The 27152-nt window shown below is 42.1% G+C and overlaps 1 protein-coding gene across 1 annotated transcript in view; it reads right to left on the bottom strand.

Annotated features, from left to right (window-relative positions):
* Positions 1-1878: 1878 nt before the first annotated feature.
* UMAD1 (UBAP1-MVB12-associated (UMA) domain containing 1) overlaps positions 1879-27152 on the bottom strand; it is a 228609-nt gene continuing 203335 nt past the window's right edge. The window contains exon 4 of the mRNA XM_066240208.1: positions 1879-2323. Coding sequence (XP_066096305.1) covers positions 2066-2323 — 258 coding nt within the window. The 3' untranslated portion in view covers positions 1879-2065. The remainder of the gene's footprint in view (positions 2324-27152) is intronic.

The raw sequence follows: 27152 nt of genomic DNA, 5'->3' as shown, positions 1-27152 counted from the left end.
TTTTCTAGACTAATATTTTACAAAAACGATTGTAAAGATCTAATTTAACCACCTACCTCATATGGTAATATTATTTGTAAATGACACATTTTTGTCAATAGAAATATTACTTTATCTTTTAAATAATGTAGCATTTTTATCAAGAATATGTCACATTTATTAAATAAACATGCATAACATATTAAAACTTGAATAATTCATTTACCTTTATTCACAGTGTTCCGTTTTGCTATGGCACTCTATCTTTGTGAAAAATACACTTAAAATTTAGCACAGAATTAATAAATCGTGTACTGTTCAGAACAAATGTGAGTCAAATTTTACATGGCACAGAAAACACTCTTATTACAATGGACCGCTTCCCTTTGCAGTTTTTAACCAATGGTGGCTCTTTCCTGTTTTAGTTGGAATAAATAATATTCAAGACCTAAAAGTCATATCTAGGTGTTCTGCCTATATTCTAATTGAAAATGAGTTGATTTCAGTTTTTCTTGCAATAAAACACTTTCATCTGTATTGTGACCAACAAATTTCTATATAAGGGTGTTATCAGCAATGATTCGCATCATCAGCTCTTGTTCTTTGGGAGGCAGAGAGGTTTAAAGGAAATGTGGGGCCCTGGTCAGTTGGCTCAGTGGTAGAACATTGGCTTGGCATGTGGAAGTCCTGGGTTCGATTCCTGGTCAGGGCACACAGGAGAAGTGCCCATCTACTTCTCCACCCTTCTCCCTCCTCCTCCACTCTCTTTCTCTCTTCCCCTCCCACAGCCAAAGTTAGAATGGTTTGAGTCAGTTGGCCCAGGCACTTGATGGCTCCATGGCTTCAGTTGCCAAGCAACGGAGCAGCAGCCCCTAATGGGCTTGCCTGGTGGCCCCTGGTTGGATGCAGCCCCTGTTCGCATGCTAGAATCTGTCTCTGCCTACCTGCCTCTCACTTAATATAAAAAATTAAAAAAAGGCCCTGGCCGGTTGGCTTAGTGGTAGAGCATCAGCCAGCCTGGTGTGCAGGGGTCCCGGATTCGATTCCCGGCCAGGGCACACAGGAGAAGCGCCCATCTGCTTCTCCACCCCTCCCCCTCTCCTTCCTCTCTGTCTCTCTCTTCCCCTCCCGCAGCGAGGCTCCATTGGAGCAAAGATGGCCCGGGCGCTGGGGATGGCTCCTTGGCCTCTGCCCCAGGTGCTAGAGTGGCTCTGGTCGCGACAGAGCGACGCCCCGGAGGGGCAGAGCGTCGCCCCCTGGTGGGCGTGCCGGGTGGATCCCGGTCGGGCGCATGCGGGAGTCAGTCTGACTGTCTCTCCCCATTTCCAGCTTCGGAAAAAAAAAATACAAAAAAGTGGAGCTCTTCATAAACTGGGAACGCACGTGGTCAAAGGATTAATGCCAACTGAGGCAGAAGCAGAGGAAGTCCACACTCTGGAGAAGATCAAGGCAGGAAACAAAGGCAGGAGCTACTCCTGTTCAGGTGCAGAGGGTGCCCTGGGTGTAAGGAACCTGAAACACACGCTCAGGGAAATGGCATCCAGAGCCGCCTTCTATCAGCAAACTCCCCTGCTTGTTAGGGAAGGTGTTCAATTTCCCAGTGTCTGTATCAAGACTGAAGAAATTAAAGCTAACTGGCAACAATTTTTTCTGAACTCATTCATAAACACTTAGGAAGAAGAGAATAATGTTAATTTAAGCTTCTTCCAAACCAGAGAAGAGAGGACTGACTTGTGGTAACCAAGGAAAATGTAACAGTTCTTTTTCACAGTTCTTCCAAGAGAAAATCGAGGTGTTACATTTTGAGAGCCTTCCTTGAAGGAATCTACCCCTTTCATAAAACTATGATTGCCTAATTTTTATATTTTTTTATTTGGGGGAAAGGAAGTAGAACTTAAGTTCAATTTCTATACAAATATGCTTTATTCTGAAAAACAGAGCAATGAACATAGCGTCACTTTTGTTACTTTAGGATCCTCCCTTTTCCGAGGGCCTTGAGGCAGTGAAATGGCAAGAACATCAAACAGGTTAAATACAATAGGCAAACTTTTGTTTTAGAGCTGGTAGGTACAAACAAACATAGACATTACAAATCACAGAGCACTGAATTTTCCAGAGTAAAATCATACCAAAACCGTGATAAGTTTTCGCTGACGTCATAGGTGAGCAAGTGGTCTGGAAGGTCACTGATGGAGCCCTGCACGGCCAGCACGTGCGGGGCCAAGGTGAAGGGCACGTCGCTCAGAAGCTCAGCCATTAACGAGCTGCTTTCCAGAGTCTGGCCTGCCTTATTCTCCACCTCGGGGCCTGCTACAGTCACACTGGATGAGTTTTCTTTGCCAGTCTAAAAATACATATATATTTAAATCATTTAGACCTTATGGACTTGGAGGTTTAGTAATGGTAAATGTGGCATGACTATACCAAAATGACTGAGCATGGAGGAATATATAAATATTCCCAGATTAGATAGTAGCTATTAGCACTACTTGAGAAGTACAGCCATATAAAGCTCTACAGGCTTTAAAGCGAATCCTAAACCCTCCTCTTACCCAGTTGACCACCGTTGACTTCCTCAAACATAAACTGGCATTGTTGCTACGTCCCTAGTCCAGATATTGTCCACAAAGTCTGTCTGTGCTTTTCCAAACCTGCTGCACGTTTTCAGGCTCTAGAGAATGACCAGATTCCCAGTGGAACCATCTATCAATACAGTCCAGAGTGGCCCCGCCCACTTCAGAATGACTACGGAGCGAAGTGCTGAGGATATTACTGGCATTTCCTAGGTGTGTCCTTGCCAGTTGCTGTTTCATAGGCATATGTCTTATCCCCAACTAGACACTGGGGTTCTTGAGGGCAAGCACACTGGTTGACATGTCTTTGTATTTTCTGCCTTGCCTACTCGACTGCCTTCCCTAATATATACTTGGGGCTCTACCTCTAATGTGTGCTGTGAGTATTGCTTGTCCGACTTTCACAGGAACTAACATGTTACATAAGTTATTCAAATTACCAAGAATTGATATGTCTTGTTTAATTTCTTTAAAATTGGTGTATCTTGTATACAACAGTTTACCAAAAGATGTGCAGTGGGGAGTTCACAGCAGCACTCTGTGCAAGCCCCAAAGGGAAGCTGCCTAAGCATCCTTCGACCGTAGAATGGATAAGTTGAAGTATATTTATGGCAATGAGAATGGTTCACCTGCCACTATGGGGCTGAAACCTAGATAAAATCAGTTTAGGTAAAAATTGACTCTCTAACTCGAACATGGCCTCATGCAGAATAAAAGTCGAGGCTTACAGAGGCCTGCAGGGTGGCCTGGCCCTGGTCCATCGGACCTTACCCCCAGCGAGTCCGGCTCCGTCCCTCCATCTCACTGCCTGCTGCTGCTGCCACTCCGCAGCCTGCTTCTGCCTCGGGTCCAGACGGCTGCCCGGGAGCCCCCGCCCCAGAGACACTGGGCTCCTTCCCTCGCCTCCTTCTGAGTGTTGGCTCGAATGTCACCTTCTCACTGAGGCCTTTTCCTGACCACGTCATTTCCGCTGTATCCCGCCCCTCACCTCTGCTCTGGGGCTCTCTGCCTGCCTCCCTCGTCCTTTCCCTCCACAGCCCTCAGCACCTTGTCTCTGCTATGTCATTTATTCTGATTATAATCCCTCAGAAGCTTAAGGAGTTTCTGTCTCTCGTGCTCACTGCTGTGTCCCAAAATGCCCAGATCAGGGCCTAGTGCTCAATAAAGATTGTTTTTGATTCGCTGAAAGCACATAAAATTTTTGCCTGCGTGGGGTTTATATCATAGTGGTTGTAAATGCTGATACATTCCTTATCTCTAAGTCTAGAGAAGAATAATTTTCTGTGTAAGAAAAAAAAGAATTTTAAACTTTTTATGCAAGTGTGAGATACACACAGAAAGGGTACATCAAAAGCTTACAGCTTGCTAAATTTTAACCAACTTCAACACCTGGGAGCGATCAGCACCCAGATCAAGGCGCAGAAACGACAAGCTCCCCCAGAAGTCTCTACGGCGCTCTCTCCCCCTCAGCCTGCTCTCTCTGCCCCATCACCAGCCTGACTTCTAGTACACATTGGTTTTGCCTGTTTTTGCACTTTAAATGCAGGTAATCACACAGTACTCTTGTTTCTGGCTCTTGCACTCAACGTTATATGTGGAGATTCATCCGTATGGTTGCAAAGGAGGTCTATTCAGACTGATGTCTTAAAAGGATCAGCTTGGCTACTTTGTTGGCAGTAGACAGGGGAGGGCCCAGGGGCCAGGTTAGGAAGCAGGAAGACCAGCTGGGTAAGAGAGATGGTTGTGATGTGGGTTAGATAGTCAAGGCGAGACGAAAGGCTGGATTTTGGATAGACTGTATGGATAAGGCCAACAGGATCTGCTGGTGGAATGGATGTAGGGTATGTGAGCAAGAGAGGAGTCAGGGATGAAGTCAGAGCTTGGGGCCTAAGCAGGAAGAGCAGGAGTCCAGTTCTGGTCACTGCAGGTGCCTACCAGACATCGGTGGGAGCTGTGAACAGGAAGGGGAAGTCATTCGAGTTGGAGCTGGTTGAGAGAGAGCGGGTAGAAAAAGTCTCCCTGGTGTGAGTCTACAAGAGCCTGGGAGGAAAGAAAGTGAAGTCAAATATAAGAATAAACTGTCTTTTCAAGACATATGCAGTAATATGGACAAAATGGGAAAAGAGATGGGCTACTAGCTGAAAGAAATGTGGGGTCAAGTGAGGTTTCTCTTGATTTTATTTTGTTCTCTAAATTGGGAGAAATACTGGCAGTTCACATGCTAATAAGAAGGTCATAAGAAAGGAAAAGTCAGCAGAGATTCTGTGAAGGAGGAACTGCTCTCTGCATTGGCAACCCCCAACATACAGAACAGAGGCCCTCGTGAAGTACTGAAGTTACCAAACGCACCCCTGTGCAGAGTGATATATACCTAACTGATGTGAAAATAAACCACCAGAGTACTTTCTTAGGGCTGTGAATAGAACAAAAGTAACCACACCCTGTCATGACAAAGCTTATCAGAAGGGCCCATTATGCTGTGGACAGACCTGCCCAGTGAATCCTAACTGGAACTTGAATACTGTGTCCTGGGGCAGCCGCCCGCACAGGTATCAGCGAGTGAGGGTGCCACAGTTCCAGCCCCTGCAGCGGGCGTCTCCATATGCGGATCTTCCGGGTTAAGTGTCCAGGGCTCTGGTTACCAGGCAGCAGCACAGCGGAGTGTTTGAGAGCACAGATTCTACAGCCTGACAGCTTGGGTGCAAATCCAAGGTCTCGGGCTTCTTAATAAGCAAATGGCGCTGGGCAAGTTATTTCACTTCTCTGTGCCTCAATTTCCTTAGCTGTACAATGGGATCAGTAATAGTACCCATTTCATAGGATTGTTGTGAGGATTAAATAATGTTCGTGAGAACAGTGCTTAGCACGTTCAAGTGAATAAAAACGTGAATGTCAGCTCCCACGTGGTCTTAGATGAAGTGTAGGAGCCTTTCCTCTCTTTTGTGTTTGGCAGTCACTGGCGGTCTGCACGCTCTTGCCTTCCTCTCCTCTCAGACCCTGCCTTCTTTCTCCATCTCAGGTGCATGTGTTCCTAGATCGGCTACTGTCATCCTGGACTTGAACTTCCTTCTCCTCCTTCCTTGTGTACAGAATGTTCTCCGGGTTCATTAGCCAAATCACCTCCCTTCTTAAACAAAAGCATTCTTGAAATCTCACCTTCTCCACTAAAGCACTTTGCTTTCTAAACACAGAATTTTCAGGGTATAACTCTCCAGTGGCAATGTTTATTTCACTGTTCATGCTTTTATTAATCCTCATCCTTTCCTTTACAAATCATTCGTCCAGGTCATAATTCCTTGAGGACAGACTATGTCAAACTATATCTAGAATAATAGAGGAGTTGAGATGTGGTTTCTTGTTCAAGTTCTCCTGACAGAACAGCCATATGACCAGAGAGGGTTACTTTACCCACGTGGGCCTCAGTCTTCTGTCTTCTCTTCTGTTAACTGAGCGGTGAAGGACAAGAAATGACGATGACGACAGCAACTAGCAAAACTGAACACTTACCCTGTGCTTGGGTCCACTGAGGCTGTTTAAATGTATTTGCTCATGTAAGTCTCATAGCTCTGCGGGGTGTGTACTATTATTAATCCCATGGTAAAAATAAGGGGATAAGGCACAGAAAGTTGTTCCAGGTTACACAGCTAGTCTGTGGGAACACCGTGAATCAAACCAGCTATCTCTAACGCGCTAAGAGATTCCAGGGTCCTGCACATTTCAGACATGCTTTGAATAGAGTGACTGAATAAAAAGCCCGGAACATTTAGGGAATAGTATTAGAAAATATAACAGTTCCTAACGTAGCATATCTAGCTTAAATTAGAAAAGACTCTAATAGGAAGAAAGGACAGAAACTCAGTAAGGTGACGATATTAGACTGAAAGAGGAGAGAAAAGTAACCATAATTTAACAGCTTTATCCCTGCAAACGAATCTACCAGTTCAGCAGGGAAACACCACGAATGGTGAAACGACCGTCTCCGAGCTGATCACAGTGGAACGGAAAAGGAAGGTGCACGGGAGGCACTACACTGTTCTTTCTACCTTTGTCCATGTTTGAAAACTTTCCATAATAAAAAGTTTCCAAAATTAACCTTAAAAATACCAGGGCCGACGCGCCGCACCGTATGCCTGCAGAAGGCTGTGCCTTTCGGCCGAGCGGCCTGCCCAGCTCCAGCGTCTCCCTCCCGACAGTTGGCTGCAGGGCCCTGTTCCAGTCCCCGAGGAGAGGCTGCCTGCCCTCTTGGCAGCAGCGCGAGCGCCACGATGCAGCTGCTGTTGGCATGCTGAGTGCTGGAAAGGGAGAAATTATGAGGCAAAACAAGAGTAAGCCACAAAGAAAACGTGAGTCAAAATTGAAGGTCCCCACATCCAGCCAGGCCGACAGCTCGGTCCAGCTTGGCAGCCAGTGGAGGCGGAGGCGGGGCGGGGGCGGGGCCGCGGCTGGAACAGGTGCCTGCGTTCCCTGCAACAAGCAGCCCTCTCTCAGACAGTCTTTCGGGTTTTTTTTCATTTGCATAATAAAATAGGTCTTTAAAAGGAAGAATGAATATGTTAACCACAAAAGAGCAAGAAGAAAAGAATCAATTAACCTTATGGTTAATAGCCAGATTTTAAAAAATTACTTCAGACATTATGTTCATAAAACATGTTCATTATTTCTGGGATTAATCCTGTTCACAAAATGCCTCTGTGATAGTGTTGCTGAGTGTAAGTCCCTTCATATAATCTAGCTTTAATGCTTCTTCTTCAAACAAGCGTTTGCCCGTACAGGGTTGAAATATGAGCACACCATGCGAGCTTGGCTCTTTTTTAATCATAGGGAGAAAATATATTTTCTTATCAATATCATTACAACAAAGTTAATAATTAATTAGCTATTTTCATGTTTGTGTAAAAAATTATTTCTTGTTCATCAGTTAACCTGTTTAAAAAAAATGGGCCGGCCAAGTTTATCCTGTGTTCCTCCGTTGTTGTCTTGTGTTTCAAACAAGTCAATGAGGTTTATAGACTGTTCCTCCCTTTCAGCAGAGGGGCTGTAAAAAGCCATAAGGTTCAATTTGTAAAATCTCAGCGCTTAGGACAAACATACTCCAAGAATATAGGGCACATAACATTTATTAGTAAAGGCTTAGAAACATGGAGTCATTTCCCCGAACAACAGCAGGTTAGTGGCATCCTTGTGAACCTCACCTCTTGGGTGTCTGAAAGCAAGGAAATGCAGTTTTAAGACAGACAACTTCATTGTTCCTGGCACAGAAGCCCCACTAGCCGCCATGAAATCTGTGACTGGGCACCAACTTTGCTAAACTGCTAACAATTTGGAGACCCCATCTACTTGGTTGTACCCCGACTAACCTGTGAACATTTTATTAATATGAACATCACCCTATGTTTGGCATCTTTTATAACCTCCTGCTTTTTTTCCTGCAGCCTGTGCCTCAGATAAGTGGAGATAAAATAGTGTCCTATAAAAGCAAAATAGTGAAGCATTAAAATTTAGAAACCAGCCTCAACCAAACGGTAATAGAATCTCTTAAAAGAACCCCAAACCAGATATAAAACTCCATCTAACAGATTCTATTTACATGCAAAGAAGGCAGCTATCTCAAGCCTATTTCTAGGAAACGAGTTACAGTAAGAAGAGGTAATATCAAGCTCTGGCTTTCTATGCCTTTAAATCCTGATGTCTATAAATAAAAGGCATGTTCCTTTGAACAACAGCCTGAACAGGCAACACTGTCACTTCATCTCCCCAGATAACTATCCATTCTATTCTGGCTTCAGCTGGTATCTGCTTGCATTACATCAGCTTCTTGATGGCGGCGGAGTGGGGGGCAAATCTGAGTAAGAAGCACCAGGGGACAAGAGGAAAAGGTGATACCAGCAATGGCACAATTAAGGCAGTACTCAAGCTCTTATTCTCCCTTCGAAGCTGGTTGCTAATAGGTGTCTGGCCAGCTGAGAAAAGCCAGAGGACTGGCCTCACATCTCCCTGAGCTTTGAGCCTGGTCTCCTTTCACTTGTGAGAAACTACGTTGCAATGGAGAGAATTGCCAGTTTCTCTGCACATCCCCACCGTCTAGACCAGTAGCGTCTATTATAACACGTGCTCAGGAACTATTTTTGAGTGCACTGAATCTGTTCCCCTTGTTTCCCATTTACTCTAGGCACCCCAGGTTTCATTTTTAAATTGAGGGGTCAGGCCAAAGAAACAAAGAAAAGTCCAGTACACTTGCCCACTGATACAGATAAATGAGGTGGGAGAAAGCTGAATTCACTGAAAAGCTCTGTTCCGTCTGACCTGGGCTCCTCATACCAGGATGCTATGCATTTGAGCAGCAAACTAAAAGGCTAGGTTAGCAAGTAAAGATTTTCTTTACCCATTTAACTTTCTGATCTGACATCCTTTCACTTCAAATTTTGGCTCATGATTTCCCCCCCAACATTTGTTCCCTTTCCTCTTCTTTTTCCCTCAGTATTTCCACCTCCTTGTGCTGCCTGCTTCTCCCATCTTCCTTAAAAAAGAAAAAAGCAGTCCTGACTTCCTCTTCTCCGAGCCCCAGCTGGATGCGAAGGGGAAGTGAGCGCTGGCACGCTCTGTGATCCGCTCCATGCTTTCTGGGAGAGGCGGCCTGCCTGAAGCCAGCAGAACGTGGCCAGCCCCTGAGCGTGGGGAGCAGCAGGCAGGGGGAGAGAAGCATGTCAGGAAAGGAACCTGCAAGAAACAGTGTGTTCAATGTAGGATCCCGTTTATACTGGTTTTGAAAATACAAAGGGCTGTTGCAGTGATTTAAAAAACAACTCCCCCAAAATTATTTTTAAATTAGTTTATAGAAACTCACGATCTCTAACCTTAAGCTAACCAGAAATCTCCTGTTTTCCCAGCAGGCCTTGCCCCACTCTGCACAGGGCATATTTCACCCCTACTCGTCGCCAGTCCTGCATGACCTCCTCCTTGCTGCCAGGAGGTGCGCTAACCTCCACCTTTACAGAGAAAAGGGGCCATCAGCTGAGGTCTCCTCAACCGCCCTGCCCCAAACTACCTGCAGTCGTGCCCGTCTGGCTTCCCTCCAGCGCCGGCAAGTTGCCTTCCTCCTACCCACAGCTGATCCTCGCCTGGTGCTCCACATCCATCCTGTTCCCACGCTTTGAGGACATGGCTGCATCTGGTGGAAGGCATCTCCTAACCGCGACTCTTTCAATAATCAATTCACCAGTCACGGAAGTCTCCTAGAGTCCGCGTGGCCAGCGCCGTCACACCCACTGAGCCCCCATCGCCTCAGGGCTTTCCCTCGGCCACCTGAGACCAGGTTGACTCTGTCCGCAGCAGTCTGCCGTCCGTCCCTGCCCCTCTACTGACACTGCTTCTTCCAAAGCTACTCATCATCACTTCTTTGCCAGACTCAGAGGCTCTGAAGTGCTAATCTTCTCTGATCTCTCTGTTGCACTGGTGATTGGGTTTTTATTTCTCTGCTTCTGTGCCACTTCCTAGTTCTGCCTTCCATCTATTCTCTTCCCCGTTTCGGAGCTGAGAGTCTTCTCCAGGGCCCCATTTCCGTTCCTTTATTTGTCTCCACCTCTACACACTTACCTGTGTTCAACTCCCACTATACATAGTCTTTTGGATATTCCATAGGAATCCTAAACTCAACATGTTCTAAGCCTGGTTCGCATCTCCTTCCCAACACTACCCCCAACTTAGTGAACGGTCTTCTAATATTTTCTGTATTGGTGAGGGAAAGCAACATGGTTGCCCAGCACACCAACCTGAATTACCTCCGACTTCTCTCTCCCCGCCACGCCATTCCTCCATCTACTGTGTCCAGTAAATGACCGAGTCCTACTGGTTTCGATGGTTTTAATATCTCCCCAAGTTTCATTCGTTTCTTTTTTGTCTACTGTTATTCTCTTATTGCAGAGGCCACTACAGTCTTCTGCTGTGAATGTCGCAAGAGTTTCCTGCATATGCCCCTACTCTACTTTCTCCTTAACCCTGGTAGTGCCTAAAGCATGCTTTTCCTTGCGTAAAACTCCTTATCATAGTACAAAAGGTATGACCTGGCCTTGCTTACCCCTCCAATTTCTTTTCTGATGAGCCCCAAAACTCTTCAGTCCGTCCATATCAACCTATCTGCTATGATTCAGATCTGCCAGGCTCTTTCTAGCTCGGAGCCTTGGCTCATTTAATTATCTTTGCCTAACTTAGGACATGGGCCTCTCTTCTACTGCCTTCATCCTGCCCATTGTAACTTGCCCTTTGGAGTGTACATCAGGACTCTTAGAAAGATTTCCCAAACTCCTTAAACCTGGGCCGCGTGCCTGTCCGTGTGTTCTCCTGGCAGCCTGTGCACACCTCTCTCATGTCACAGATCATCCTGGAATAGAATTCTTTGCATCCTCATGAGACTGGGCATCTTGCAGTCAGGACAAGAGCTTGATTTTTTAAAAATTACTATTATTTTTTAAAATAAAGTGAGAGGCAGGGAGGCAGAGACAGATACCCGCATGCACCCTAACCAGGGTCCACTCGGCAAGCCCCCTACTGGGCGATGCTCTTGCTCATCTGGAGCTACTGCTCCATTGCTTGGCAACGGAACTATTTTAGTGCTTGAGGCAAGGCCATGGATCCATCCTCAGTGCCCAGGGCCAACTTGCTCAGTCCAAGCCATGGCTACGGGAGGAGACAAGAGAGAGAGAAAAAGAGAAGGGAGACGGGTGGAGAAGCAGATGGTCACTTCTCCTGTGTGCCCTGACAGGAAATCTAACCTGGGAGTTCCACATGCCAGGCTGATGCCTTACTGCTGAGCCAACTGGCAAAGCTTTAATCAGAAGCTTGGAAAAAGAACAACCAACATTTGTTTGGTGCTTTACAGTTTTTGAAGTAGGCAAGAGCTTTCTTCTCTATTTCTCTCACAATCAGAGTAATGCCTGACTCAAAATAGGCGATCAATAGATGATTACTGAATGACTAATTTAAATTTCATCATAAACTTTATATTCAAAAATTTCAGAATAAGCTAGGAATTATTTGTTGTTGATTCTGGATTTCTGCATCTGTTTTTATTTCTAACAAGATTTTACTGTTTTTTCACTGATAGGGAGAACTGTGGGTAGTATTAAATACAGACAGAACTTAAAACTAGTTTGAGAACCCAGCTACATCTATTTCCTAAAGAGATGGGTTGTTCTTGACTCGCCAATTGAACAACATCACAAATATGTCTCCCAAAGGAAGATCAGTAAGGTCCTGCTAGGCCCTGGCCGGTTGGCTCAGTGGTAGAGCGTTGGCCTGGCGTGCGGGGGACCCGGGTTCGATTCCCGGCCAGGGCACATAGGAGAAGCGCTCATTTGCTTCTCCACCCCCACCCCCCCTCCTTCCTCTCTGTCTCTCTCTTCCCCTCCCGCAGCCAAGGCTCCATTGGCCTGGGCGCTGGGGATGGCTCCTTGGCCTCTGCCCCAGGCGCTGGAGTGGCTCTGGTCGTGGCAGAGCGACGCCCTGGAGGGGCAGAGCATCGCCCCCTGGTGGGCAGAGCGTCGCCCCCTGGTGGGCGTGCCAGGTGGATCCCGGTCGGGCGCATGCGGGAGTCTGTCTGACTGTCTCTCCCCGTTTCCAGCTTCAGGAAGAAAAAAAAAAAAAAAAGGTCCTGCTACAATGGTGATGAAACTGTTCAGGAAATATTTTTACCATAGGTCCTCCATTCACTGAGGGAGGGGAAGAAGTTAACCTTATGTTCTCCAAATTCCCCTTGATCAACTCTCTTATTTTGTTCAGGCTACTATTCAACAACAGCAATAACAAAAACAGACTGGGTGGCTTATAAAGAACAAAAAATTATTTCTCAGTTCTGGAGCCAGGGAAGTTCAAGATTCCAGCAGAGTCCGTGTCTAGTGAGTGCCTGCTTCCGGGTTCTTAGACTGTTCTCTTTTTGCTGTAACATTATGTGGCAGGAGAGCCAGGGCTCTCTCTGGGGCCTCGTTTATGGGTACTAGTCCCATCTGTGAGGACTCCACCTTCATGACCTAATCACTTCCAAAGGCCCCACCTTCAAATACCCTCACACTGGGGAGTAGTTTCAACATAAGAATTTGGGTGTTGGGGTGGGGGAGCACATTCAGTTTATAGCATCAACCTGCCTTACACAGCTCCTCTTTCTCAGGAGCCAGGATTTCTCCACAACTACACAGTACAGTGGAAGGAGCTGCAGTGCAGCCTACGTCTGGGGGCAGGAGGATGGGGACAGGACCAGCAACAAGGTGGCAGGACCAGGTCAGCACTGTCAAGGGAGAAAAGGCTCGGAGTTGAGAGGTGTAAGGAGGGTAGGAGAAGGGATGCTTTAATTTATGCTCACCTTGTTAAAGAGAAAAGTCACTTTTTTACTTCTCTGGTTGCCATAAAGGGTTTTCTCTCAGCACGTTGGCCTTCTGCCCCAGCCCCTATTTCTCCTCGAGAAGGCAGACTGAGTTAGCTGGCTGGTGGATGACAGCCAAAGGTCTACCTTTCTGGATGGGGGAAGCTACACTGCCCGAGGCCCTGAGGGCTGGGGAGAGTCTCTTTCTCTCTACTTGGACAAGAGGAGACAAGCAAGCATAGTGCCTGCTGTGTTGACTTTAGCCTTCCTCACAAGTCTAGACACGGCTTACTGGAGCTGTGGAAGTCCATTTTAACTACTATACTAAACTGCCTCCTCCAGCCTAGGCTGTATCAGTCAAAAGGGAGCCATCTTGCTTGCTGACTCTTTGGTCTTATTTCTCCATTGGCCCAGGATGCAGGTAAGAAAAAGGGATGCCCTTTATTAGGACATTAAGACCCCACCAATTTCTACTTCCTAAAACAATTCCATTTATATCAAAACAGAGATGTTAACCAACCCGCCCCGCCCAAAAAGTCATGCAGATGGTAAATGATCCGGAAATTAAAGAAATATAACTAATGGTTTTAAAAACTTACATGCCATAAAATACTCTATAAAACAACTATTGGTATGATTTTATCTATTTCATAATTCAGTTAAATCTGTGGGATCGGCAAAGCTATAATCAGAAGCTTGGAAAAAGGACAACCAACATTTGTTTGGTGCTTTATAGTTTTTGGAATAGTTTCTCATATGTTATTTCATTTGAGTCTCACAACCCACCACATTTGATAGGGAAGCTACTGTTTCTATTCTCATCTTCTGAGGCTCCAAGTTTAGTGACTATGTAAGGTCACACCACTACTAACTAGCAGAGACTTGTGCTCTGGGTCTCCTCACTTACAATCTGGTGTTATCTGTCTGATGCAGAGGCCATCATCAAGGTAAACAGTTTAAAGCTTATGTGTCTGGTGGTGGTGGTTTTTTAAGGGCTTAAGTTTAGCGATTTCTCTATGGACAAGTGTTATCTGGGGTAGTAGAAGAATTAGGTCCCAATATCCAGACAGTGCTGCCATAGAATTTGAGTTTAAAGTAACAGTTCAACTAAGCATCTTATTACTAGGTTAAATCTACCAAACTGGGTACAATATACTATAGCTTAGAAAACTGTAGCATCTGATCACAGCCAAAGTTACACAATGGCTTAAGTGTTTGTGCATGAATCATGCAAGCTTATTATGTACACCACAGGTCTGATTAATTTGATATTCCTTATTAGTCACACTAAATTCTACTGAACTTCCCATTGATACAGCTTTATTTATTTTTAATGTCTATTCAACTTCTTCAGAATGCAATTCAACAAGATCATACATATTCCAGATGATTTCAGAGGAAAACAATGAAAAATGATCTTGCACATCTCTCCAGCACACTGAATATTAATTTCACTCGAATGATTAATTTTCATTTTGTAAAACAATAAAGTACTTCAACCAACTGCATTTACAAAAAGAAAGGAAATGTGCTATTTTTAAAGCTGGTAAGAAAATATAAATGTACTCATTTGTTTTTATATAATTTGATAAATAGACATCACTTTTATGATATTGAATGACTGGAAATGAACATCACAGGATGCTTGTAGGAAATACTAAGAGAAAGGAAATAAAAGAATATTAAGTGATAGCTGGGTTTCTGGTGTGTGCTTTGATGGAATAAACATTTGACAAATTCATAACCTAAATATAATATTTAAGAACATTTCAATGTTATAAAAATAATGATTTCATGTTAAGGCTGTTGTTTGAAGACAGAAAGCTAATCTGTTCTGCTGCTCTTATAATAGAAAGTTTACATTTTGTCACTGTCACCACCATTATTCAAAAAAGTAAATATATAATTGTTAGTATGTACCTAGAATTGTTGTGTCCGTACCAGAAATAAAAGGTATTAGTAGGATCTCACATTCACCCTGCGTATAAGTATCTTTCTGATCTGAGAAAACAATTCTTTAGGAAAAGCCTTATTTCTTTGTCATTTGAATTTAATATGTGGAATAGTCCACGCACTCGGAAATACTACAGTTGTTGAACATACAACTGTACGTTTTTATGTACAAGTGAAAGTGAAAGGAAATGCATCCTACCTAATTATGAAGGGAGGCTAACTGAACTGCACTCAGAGGGCGAATGAGTAATAGTATTACCACACTGGCGGCACCCAACCCAGAACTCCAGAAAAACAGTGTTTGGCAAACTGAAGAGGGGAGCGGAAAGCTCTCACTTGACCTTGGCTCTCATTTGAAAGAAAGAAAAAACAATAAAGGTTGTATTTCAAAATAGAAGATGGGGTTGGCAAAGTAAATACAGCTGCGTCTTCTCCACCCGAGTGAGAAGGAAGGGGCTGTTTGGAATGGCAGGAGGCTGTGTCCCTTCGTGGTGCACACTCGGGGCCCAAGGGACAGCCCTGGCATTTCACTTATGGCTCACTCAGGATAACTGTTTTATTGTGGTAAAACACGTACAACATAAAATGTGTCATCTTAACAATTTTTAAGTGTGTGATACAGTGGCATTGAATACATGCACAGTGTTGTGCAACATCACACTATCCATCTCGAGAACTTTCTCATCATCCCAAACAGAAACTCTGTACTCACTGAACACCTCTCCGTCCATTCCACTCCCTATGAACAATGGCCACCCCCGGGCAGAGAGGCCTCCCAGAGGTGGGAGGAAGGAGCAGCATCCTGTACTGCGTAGGGCCCGCCATTGGCAGCCAGCTTGCTGCTGGTAATCTGAGTGCTGGTTTTCGAGGTCTGGTATTTCAGGAAGCTTCTCAGTAGTGGGTTTTCAGAACCTAGTCCAGTACAGACTTTCTGTTAGCCTTCTGGAAATGACTGCTATGGCTTCAACTGCCAAAGTGGCCCAAAACTGAGTACCTGTAATTTCTAAGTGTTCTTAAATGTATAGAATATATATTCAAAGTCCATCAGAACTTGTTTCCCTTCTCTGCTTTCTTTGCAGGTGAGTTGATAGTAAGAATTCTCTGAAGAAGCTAAATAACTATGGTCCACTCATAAGGGTGGAAATAAAGGTTTATTTTATGAGCCTTGATATATACTAATAAGTAAATTATATTATTACTGATTCTAATTTAATTAACTTCATTTTGAGTCAGTCTTAAAGTTGTGATAATATACCTATTTCTACTACCCTGGTGTCACGTCACAGTTAATGAGAAGTTATTTGCCAGTCACTGTTCTAAGCTCTTCCCACATATTATCTCATTTAATTTTTCCTTTTTGATGTAGGCACTGTTTTCCTCTCCGTTAAACAGATGGGAAATACTAAAACAGAGAATTTATCTAAGTCTGGAATTGTACTCTTAGTCACTACTCTGCGCTGCCTCCCAATCCAGCACAGCCTAAGGCAACGTCACTTCACGCACTTGTAAGTGCAAAGCAATAGTTTCCAAGGCCCAGAAAGTATTGTCTCTTTTAGAAAGGGTGGTAGAACATTTTCCTAATGATCATAGTTTTTCTCTCAAAACAAAACAAATAAACAAAAACATGGAATGTGGAAGATACCAATTTGGGGGTAAAAAGTGTAAATAAACATTGGGTGTTGGATTTTCATTTTCACATAGAGCTGGATATGCTAATTCTATGTGGATCTTAGTCTGAAATTACAGACTGTTTAGACTATTTTAACCCCTAAAAGCACTGTTGTGACCCTGAATATTTTTAAAAGATCCTTTTTACCTTAACCAAATGTATTTTAGTTAAATTTAAGAACTTAAAGTAGCCACATACTGGCCTTTGTTCAATGACGGTGACTCAGAGACCAGCCCCCTGTGGCCAGCTGCCCAGTGACAGGGCCTGACTGCATTCGACTGCCCACCTTCTCTAGTCCGTGGTACGTGGTGAGCAATGACAAGGAGGTACCAGGTGGCCGGGACCTGGGCTGCCATCTGTCCTGAGGAGACAGAAAAGAGATCTTTCACAGGCTCAAACACATGATCGGGGCCCGTTTAGCATGATTCTTGAACCAATTGTGCTAAGAGATTATATCATAGGCAAGAAAAGAGAATGAGAACATTTCCGGGACTCAATATAGTTGCAAACTTCTGGGTGGGCCCTTAAATGTGAAAAAAGGGGAAGTACATCATCACTATTTATGCCCAAAGTAGCACAAATAAAAATTGTGCTTTCATGCTCAAAGTGTACTGTTGTTTTAAAAAGGCCCATGAGTGTATTTTGCTTCCCATTTAATTGTTTTGAACTAAAACCTAAACAAAAATTTGTTAAAGTGATGTAGTTTAAAATAAAAATTTCATAAATGCTTAAAAAGGTAAAAATATCTGGCTCATCATCTAGAAAAAGTAAAGAAAGTCACAAGTTTAAAACCAATTTAAAAATTTTGAGTAGGTAATCACTTGGAAACACAAAAATATTTTCACTTGAACAAAAATTTACCCAAGTGATACTACTCCTTCACTTTTCTTTTTCAACACCCAAAACTTACTTTGTTTTTTGAAAAGACAATATGTGTCGCCTGACTGGTGGTGGCACAGTGGATCAAGTGTTGACCTGAGGTCCCAGGTTCAAGGCCCAAGGTCACCAGCTTGAGTGTGGGGTCACTGGCTTGGCTGGAGCTCCCTGGTCAAGGCACATATGAGGAAGCAATCAATGAACAATTAGGTGCCACAATTACGAGTTGATGCTTCTCATCTCTCTCACTTCCTGTCTCTGGCTCTGTCTCTGTCTCTCACTAAAAACAAAAAAATAAAAAATACAATATATGTAAAGTATATGCTTTTTCATAGCATGAAGTTTGTACAGTCTCTTAGTATGGTTTACATGAGTTTAGAAAAAAAATTTTTATGTGTAATCACGTAAAAATAAAAGGTATCACATCAGTAAAATTAAAAATAAATCACATGGTCACCTCAATAGGCTCAGGAAAGAAAATGAAAAAAATTTAATACCCTTTCATAATAAAAATACTCAACAAATTAGGAATTGAAGGGAACTTCCTTAACCTGATAAAAAGACGTCTACAGAAAACCCAAGCTACCAACAGAACTTCTAAGAATGTAGAGTACTGGGTTAGTCATTAGTCTTCATTTAGATAAGTAAGACGATAAAACTGATTTTCCTCAAATTCAGTTTGCTAAGAAATGCAAAGCACTTTTCTGTGTTAGTTAGAGTTTCTCTTAGTATTTTCAAGGACTGATGACTTGTAACCTCGAGACTATGAATGTTTGTTTTTGCAAACTATATGCGTTGGATTATTGCAGAGAATTGTTTTGTTTACTTCAAGTTGTATCCTATGTCATAGCAGGCTGTGACTATGGCTTCAGTGATCTTGAAATTTCCTACTTTTCTGTTAGAAGAACTCCTGTTAACACTGTTAACCTCTGAAAGAACAGAAATACATATACAAAGGAAGAAAAAAATCACCCAAAGCTACAACAACCCTTTGACTCAAAACATAGTCTATACACGTCTTATACAGAGGTTGTAGATTTTTTCCTTGCATTTTCCACTTTTTCGTGAAGATGAGGAGTTGTATGAATTTTATGATGAATAAAACTTGAGTCCAATTAAAAAAAAAAAAAGAAAACCCAAGCTAACAGCATACTTAATAGTAAAATACTAGATACTTTCCCCCTAAGATTATGAAAAGGTAAGGATGCTCACTCTCTTGCCACTCCTTTTCAACAGGTTACTAGAAGCTCTAGCCAGGGCAATTAGGCAATCTATCAATATTAATTAAAATGATAAATAGGTAGAATCATATTAGAAAGGAAGAAAGAAGTAAAGCTATCTTTGTGCATAGATGACATGGTTTGGTATATAGAAAAATCTAAGAAATCCACCAAAATACTATTAGAACCAGTAAGTTCTGCAAGGTTGCAGGATATAAGATCAATATACAAAAGCCAGTTGTATTTTTATATACTTGTGGTAAGCAATCTAAAAATGAAATTAAGAAAATAATTCTACTTACAATAGCATCAAAAATAGTATATAGGAGTAAATTTAACACAGTATAAAACTTGCACTCTGAAAACTACAAATCATTGTTGAAAATAAGAAAAATCTAATAAATGGAAAAACATCCCATGTTCATGAATCAGAAAATAATAGTATTAAATGGCAATCCTCTTATCTGGAAAATCAATGCAATACATATCAGAATCCCTACCCATGTGATCTTGGAAAAGTTACCATATGTTTGTTTCTACACCTTGGTTACTTAATCTTCATATGTCTCAGTTTCCTTACCGGTAATATGGGAATAACTAGACCTATTTAGTAAGATGCTGTGATTAATGAATGAACAAGATAACACTAGTGAAGCTCCTTATTACAGTTTTCAGAATGCAGTAAGTACTCAGTAAATGTTAGCCATTATTTCCTTGCTGAGTATAATGATATTTGAAAATGTCAGTTAAGTCTGCCACATTCAGCATTATCCTAAATTCCTGCATAAGGAATATACTTTTCTTCTAAGAAATCCAAGTAATATAAAATCGAATCATAACTTAAATAACAGGAAGACTAATGACACTGTAAGAATTTGGCATAGAGAGTTTTTCAAAGAACAAGAAAAAGTATTTTATTTCTTTGCAAATTGAGAAAGTAGTTTAAATAAAGCTGGCAATAAAGTGTGAGAGAATTGCCAGAGTATATGTGGCTTTTTCAAAAACCTTTCCTTCAGAAATACTGATAATTGACCTAATAATTCTAAAAGTAGACTTGACTCTCCAGTTGTCTTTTCCATTAAGTTTGATGACTAAATAATAAAAGAGCCAATTACAATTTTTATAATGATTTCCTGACTTCCAAACCCAAGTGGTATGGATGAAGGCAGCATTCCAGTCACGGTTTCACAAATTTCTCCCTTGCCCTTCAACAAGGCTCACAGGAATGAACTTTTTCGAATCAGCATTTCAGTAACAGTAAGCTTTGTTCAGCATTTCCTCTAATGTCATTTTTAAGACCACCAGGACTGTCCTTTGACTCTACCTTCCATGATGTAAGTACTACATTTGTTACTGAGCATAATTTTAACCAAACTGTGAACATTTCAGACACCAGACCAACCGTTGATGTGGGAACTGGAGACTTCCTGCAGTGAAACTACGCATTTGTATAACTTCAACTCAATTACCAAATTCAGTGGCACTCGTTATAAATTGCTAAAATGCAAACTCCTAGTGAAAAAAATTAGTTGTATATCATTTTATTTTGAGATAACAAACTGAAACATACATTGACCATGAGGTAAATTTTTATATATTTAGTAGCAAAATAGATTCTGTTAAATTCAGTTAAAGTTACTGTGGAAAAATAAATGGCACAGAATAGTCTATGTAAAAGAGGCTTCAGTAATAATAATATTGTTAAAAATTATCATTTAAAAAATATGCCAGATAATAGACCATTGGTTCAAAAGAGTTTCCATTGGTATCTGCAACTTTCAAGAATTCCTTTCCCCATTTAGTAGTAAGCTAAAAAATTCCTTATTGGTTTGATTCATATTAGCTCAGATAAATCAAAGATGATTCTCAACTGAAAACATTCTAAGAATTTTGTAACTACATGTAAAGAAACCAAATGGCTTTAAGAAATTTGGCCCAGGCCCTGGCCGGTTGGCTCAGTGGTAAAGCATCGGCCTGGCATGCAGGAGTCCCGGGTTCGATTCCTGGCCAGGGCACACAGGAGAATCCCCCATCTGCTTCTCCGCCCCTCCCCTTCTCCTTCCTCTCTGTCTCTCTCTTCCCCTCCCGCAGCCGAGGCTCCATTGGAGCAAAGTTTGCCCGGGCGCTGAGGATGGCTCTGTGGCCTCTGCCTCAGGCATTAGAGTGGCTCTGGTTGCAGCAGAGCAACGCCCCAGATGGCCCATCACCCCCTGGTGGGCATGCCGGGGTGGATCATGGTCGGGCGCATGCAAGAGTCTGTTGACTGCCTGTTTCCAACTTCAGAAAAATACAAAAAAGAAAAAAAAGAAAAAGAAAGAAATTTGGCCCAATGGGTATAAATAATGACCTTTATTTTTGCATCCTAATTATAAAAACGGCTAAGGGAGTGTAATATGCAGGAAAGAAATGAATTACGAATCAGAAGGTCAACTGCATTCATCTACTGAAAAAGTATTTGAGCTCCGATAGTGTGTGTGGCACAATGGCTGGCACCAGACAGAGTGGGGAATACACAGTCACGGCGCTGCTTTGTTGAGGATTGTAGAACAGAGAGGAGATTGTCCAAAACACAAGGAGACTTGGGGGATGTTAGAAGGAACAGCAGGCAATGAGGAGAAACGGAATGGGTAGAGGGCGTGAGGGGAATGAGATAATGAATTTTGACTGCACATATGATCTAATATTTTAAATTTATGTAAGTTAATTGCCATATTTGTTAAAATATTTGAAATCTGGGAAAAATTATTGAAAATTAGTTCCATAATCTAGCTCTGAAAACTTATCAAGTTTGAGAATCCAAATCACTGTAATAACAGTATCTAGTGTAGTTACCAAAGCATAAACAAAAGTTATCAGAATTTTACCATGATTTTGAAAAGCCAATTAATAAAGAAAACTACTCTTTTCATGCACTCCCTGACCAACGATAGAATAGACAAATTAGTGACCAGAAGATGGGGAAAAGTGGCATGTCTAGTGTCTTTTTAAAATTGAGATATAATTGACATGTAACGTATTAAGTTTCAGGTACACAACAGAATGATTCAATATTTATATATATTGCATAATGCATAATGATTACTACAATACTGATGGGAACCTTTCAGATCTCTCTTAGCAACTTTGAAATATACAATACAGTATTAATTGTTGTCACCATAGTCACCAATCTGTTATATCCCCCGGACTTATGTATATTTATAATGGGATGTTTGTATGTTCTGACCACTTTCACCCATTTCCCCACCCACACGTCTGGCAACCTCTAATCTGTTCTTTGTATCTGTGAGTTTGGTTTTGGGGTTTTTTGTTCGTTTGATTTTTAGATTCCACATATACATGAGATCAAACAGTATTTCTCTTTATCTGCCTTATTTCACGTGGCATAATGTCATCAATGTCCATCCATGTTGCCGTAAATGACAAGATATCAATCTTTTTTACCAAATCCTCAGCAACACTATTATCTCTTGTCTTTTTGATTATAGCCATTTTAACAGGTGTGAGGTGGTATCTGATTGTGGTTTTGATTTGCATTTCACTAATGATAAGTGATGTTGAGCAGCTTTTCATGTACCTGTTGTCCATCTGTGTGTCTTCTTTGGAAAAAATATCAATTCAGATCTCCTGCCCACTTTTAAATCAAATTGTTTGTTATTTTGCTATTAAGTTATGATTTGTTTACTTTGAATATTAACCCCTATCAGGTGCATGGCAAATGTTACCATTCCATAGGTCACCTTATCATTTTGTTGATGATTTCCTTTGCTGTGCAGAAGCTTTTTAGTTTGATGTAGTCCCACTTATTTTTGCTTTGGATGTCAAATCCAAAAAAATTACCAATGTCAATGTCAAAGTCTTCTTTTTCTTCTAGAAGTTTTATGGTCTCAGGTCTTATATTTAAGTCTTTAATCCATTTGGAGATAATTTTTGTGTATGGTGTGAGACAGTGGTCCAGACTTCCTAATACCATTTATTAAAGAGACTGTTCTTTCTCTGTTGTGTATTCTTGGCTCCTCTGTCATAAATTTATTAATCATATAGATGTGGGTTTACTTCTGCGGTTTCTGTTCTGCTCCATTGATCTGGGTCTGTTTTTATGCCAATACCATATATTTGACAAATTTAGCTTTATAATATAGTCTGAAATCAGGGAGCATGATGCCTCCAGCTTTGTTGTTCTTGGCCCTGATTTCTTTAGCTATTCAAGGTCTTTTGTGGTTTCATACAGATTTTAGGATTGTTGTTCTATTTCTGTGAAAAGTGCCAAAGGAATTTTGATAGGGATTGCATTAAATCTATAGATTGCTTTGGGTATTTTGGGACATTTTAACACTGTTAATTCGTCCAGTCCATGAGCAGGGAATATCTTTCTATTTATTTGTGTTGTCTTCAATTTCTTTTATCAATGTCTTATAGTTTTCAGTGTATAGGTCTTTCACTTATTGGTTTAATTCATTCCTAGGTATTTTATGCTTTGTGATGCAATTAAGAAAAAAAATCTTGGCCCTGACCGGTTGGCTCAGTGGTAGAGCACTGGCCTGGCGTGCAGAAGTCCCGGGTTCGATTCCCGGCCAGGGCACACAGGAGAAGCGCCCATCTGCTTCTCCACCCCTCCCCCTCTCCTTCCTCTCTGTCTCTCTCTTCCCCTCCCGCAGCCGAGGCTCCATTGGAGCAAAGATGGCTCGGGCGCTGGGGATGGCTCCTTGGCCTCTGCCCCAGGCGCTAGAGTGGCTCTGGTTGCAACAGAGCGACGCCCCGGAGGTGCAGAGCATCACCCCCTGGTGGGCAGAGCGTCACCCTCTGGTGGGCGTGCCGGGTGGATCCTGGTCGGGCGCATGCGGGAGTCTGTCTGACTGTCTCTCCCCCCGTTTCCAGCTTCAGAAAAATACAAAAAAAGAAAAAGAAAAAAAATCTTTTAGGATAAGTTTTTAACATAGTCTCATCGGTTTACATTTTATTTCATAAATGTCATTTTATGGATATGTTTATAATAAGTATCTCCACTTATAAGTGTTGCAGGGATTGTTATATCTCTCAGAAAATAATTAAAAATGTTTATAGCCCTATGGAAAAATAAGGTTTCCTAATAACCAGGTTTGACCAAGAACTCTTACTTTAATAGTGGAAGCTTTCTGGGAAAGAGAAAAACGCTAAAAATATTTTAAACATAAGAATAAACACTTGTTCTTTTATCTTTTCTTTTTACCAAGATAAAATTGATACTATGAGATATTATGGAATGTTATGCCATAAATAATGCTTTACATATGTGTCATTCAAATCTGTACAACCAACCTACAGGTAAGTAGCAGTATTATCCCTAATTTACAGACAAGCAAAGTGAGGCACAGAGACATTCAATGACTGGTCTAAGGTCATATTTAGTATACCACAGACCACCCCTCAAGCTTTACTTCTACGATGCTGTGTGACTTAAAGCAAGTCATTTAATGTCTCTGTGTTCTATTTGGTTCTATTATCTCTAAAATGAAGGAGTTGGATTAATCCTGTTAAACAGAAAAGAAAGCCACATATATAATTTAAAACTTTTGAAGAGAAAAAGGAAACAGCTGAAATTAATTTTTAACAATATATTTTTATTTAACCCAATATGTAAAATGTCATTTCAACAAATAATATAAATATTATTTGTGAAATATTAAGGTCCCTTTTTGCATACTAAGTCTTTGAAATCTGTTGCATATTTTTACAGTAACTGCTCATTGCATATTTCAATTCAGATTACCCATATCTCAAGTGTTCAGTAGCCTGGCTATTAGGTTGGACAGTGACTGAATCTCTAGAAGTCTGTTCTCCAATAATTATGTAGAATGTTTCAGGAGTGTTCACTATTAAAAGTAAGGTCACCAGCAGAAACTAGGCATGATATAAGGAGCGTTCCACACAGTGTGGTTCAGTGGCAGCACTGTGGAAGTCTCCCAACTACAGAAGCCTGAAAATCTACTTTTGATGACATTCCTTTGAAGAAAACAAATCACCCATGTTTTTCAATGATCAAAAATAGAAATCTTAGGCCCTGGCTGGTTTGCTCACTGGTAGAGCGTCATCCTGGCATGTGGAAGTCCCGGGTTCGAGTCCCTGCAGGGCACACAGGAGAAGCGACCATCTGCTTCTCCACCCCTCCCCCTCTCCTTCCTCTCTGTCTCTCTCTTCCCCTCCCGCAGCCAAGGCTCCATTGGAGTAAAATTGGCCTGGGCGCTGAGGATGGCTCCAAGGCCTCCACCTCAGGCGCTAGAATAACCCTAGTTGCAATAGAACAACACCCTAGATGGGCAGAGCATCGCCCCCTAGTGGGCACACTGGGTGGATCCCTGTTGGCCACATGTGGGGGAGTGTGTCTCTGCCTCTCCACTTCTCACTTCAGAAAAATACAAATATATATATATATATATATATATATATATATATATAGTCTTAGAAAGATAAATTAAGCTCAGTGAAAAATGAAAATTGTTTTAGACGTATATGGGCTATAAATAGTAAAGTAAAAGGTCTTTAACACTTGATGTGAATGAGTTTGAGTTTGTGCTACTGGTTGGATCACCAGCATCTTACATGCCTTTGGGAAGTAGGAGTCAGAAATCTGTGGCAGGTGGTAGATACCTAACAAAGTATTGACCTGCTTACGGTTCAGCCTTACATTCTTACAGTCTAACTTTAAAGGGAACTTATAATATGAACTAAAATGGAAAAAAGATGTTTAAAAAATCCAGATAATCACATGCTAGGTGAAATCACACCAACAGGAAGGCTGTCATTTTGACCTGAACACCAGTGAAGGACAGCTCAGTGACAGAGTGATGCAGAGAGAAGTGACACCAGCAGTCACTATTGGACAGCACACCTACGCTCCTCTAAGAAGGGGTGTTACCAAAACAGGAAAAGGTACAGACAGAAGCGTAGTGAGACAAACTGCTTTAAAACAACCTGCTCCTAAATGACAGATGCAATTCAAATCTCGAGCTCCACCCCGAGAAAAGAAATAGTGAGATTGTGGCAGCGAGCTCGCTGAAGGCAAAAATCTGGACTGTGAATAATTTGTGCCCTCTCGTCAGCCAATTGCCACTTTGCGATTCAGATGATGGTTCTACAGTAACCCCATCTGCAGGTGACCGCATAGTGGCCACCTGGGAAGGCCATGCCAGCCTCTTGTAAAAAGGGAAGAAGGAACCTGAGTGGCCACCAGAGCAACGCCAGCCATGCCTTTTTATTCAACCAGGTGGATGGAGACTGTGAATTTAGGATCCGTCTATCGTGAATTATTTAAGTGTTCGTTCCTTACCTCAGCAAGCAGGCAAGGACCAACTAGTCCTAAACTGAGACTTAGTATCTCACTCACTTTATTCTTGTAAGCAAACCTCAATTTTCAGCTTATAAACATTTATGTGTTTGTGCTGAGGGAGAGACCTTGCTAGTTTTGGGGGCTGGAAGCAGAAAGGGTTTGGGAGAATTATGGAATTGCCATTATTGAGCCTGTGGCATAACTGTTCAGGTAATGACAATCAGGAAATTGTAGCAGAGGGATTATAGCCTAGTCAGTCTGCGCCAATGCCAGAACTTTTCTCCTGGACAGAAAGTACATATTTTACCTGAGAGTCACAAGGAGGTAGGAATCCCCGCTGCAGGAAGTCCAGCAGCCCTTTTATTAAGTCTTTTTCTATAGGCTCTTACGGCTCTCCATCCTGCTAGTCCCATGTTCCTGAACTGGTCTGAACATGATTCAAATAGACAGCACAGAAAAATACTAGATAATATTGCATCCCACAACTATAGGCAGCTTACTTGATCTCTTTTCACTTTTTTTCTGTGGGTAGAAACAGGACTAGTCCTCATTGCCAATCCATGCAGAGGCTGGTTGAAAGAAATAGGAATGGAAGCCCTGGCTGGTTGGTTCAGCAATAAGAGTGCCGGCCCGATGTGTGGAAGTCTGGGGTTCGATTCCCGGTCAGGGCACACAGGGGAAGCGCCCATCTGCTTCTCCACCCCTCCCCTTCACTCTCTTTCTCCCTTGCTAAAATCAATAAATAAAAAATAAAATAAAGAGAAAAATCTTTAAAAAAAAATAGGGATGTACAGAAAGCTCTAAACACAACCAGAAGTTCGGAGGACCTTTCATTTTAAATAAAGGTTTACCAGTGCTCACAGAACAGTCTGCCAGGCCGCAGCAATCATTTTAGTTCTGGAAGCACCCAACGAGCAGCTGGTGGGGCCAAGAAAAAGGTTCATCTCGGCAGTGAGTCCCAAGACTAGAAAAGTGTGGCGCTGCCAGGGACACCTGCATGCCAAAGCAATCGACCTTTTACAAACTTTGCAGTCATGTGCTCGATTTGAAAAGCAGGGGACTTTAAATGGCATCTTGTGTTTTTCCTTCTCAAAGTGGCAAGGCTTTATTTAGTTTCTGCAAAATAGATTCACCAAATAAGACTTTTAAATTTGTGCATCCGGACTGCTGTTTGAAGGGCTGGTTGTACGGGATGGGACCTCTTAGAATCATATTGAAGAAATGG

The sequence above is a fragment of the Saccopteryx bilineata genome, chromosome 7 (genome assembly GCF_036850765.1).
Source record: "Saccopteryx bilineata isolate mSacBil1 chromosome 7, mSacBil1_pri_phased_curated, whole genome shotgun sequence".
Lineage (NCBI taxonomy): Eukaryota > Metazoa > Chordata > Mammalia > Chiroptera > Emballonuridae > Saccopteryx > Saccopteryx bilineata.
Note: the sequence above shows the minus strand (reverse complement) of the source record. Positions and strands in the feature narration are given on the sequence as shown.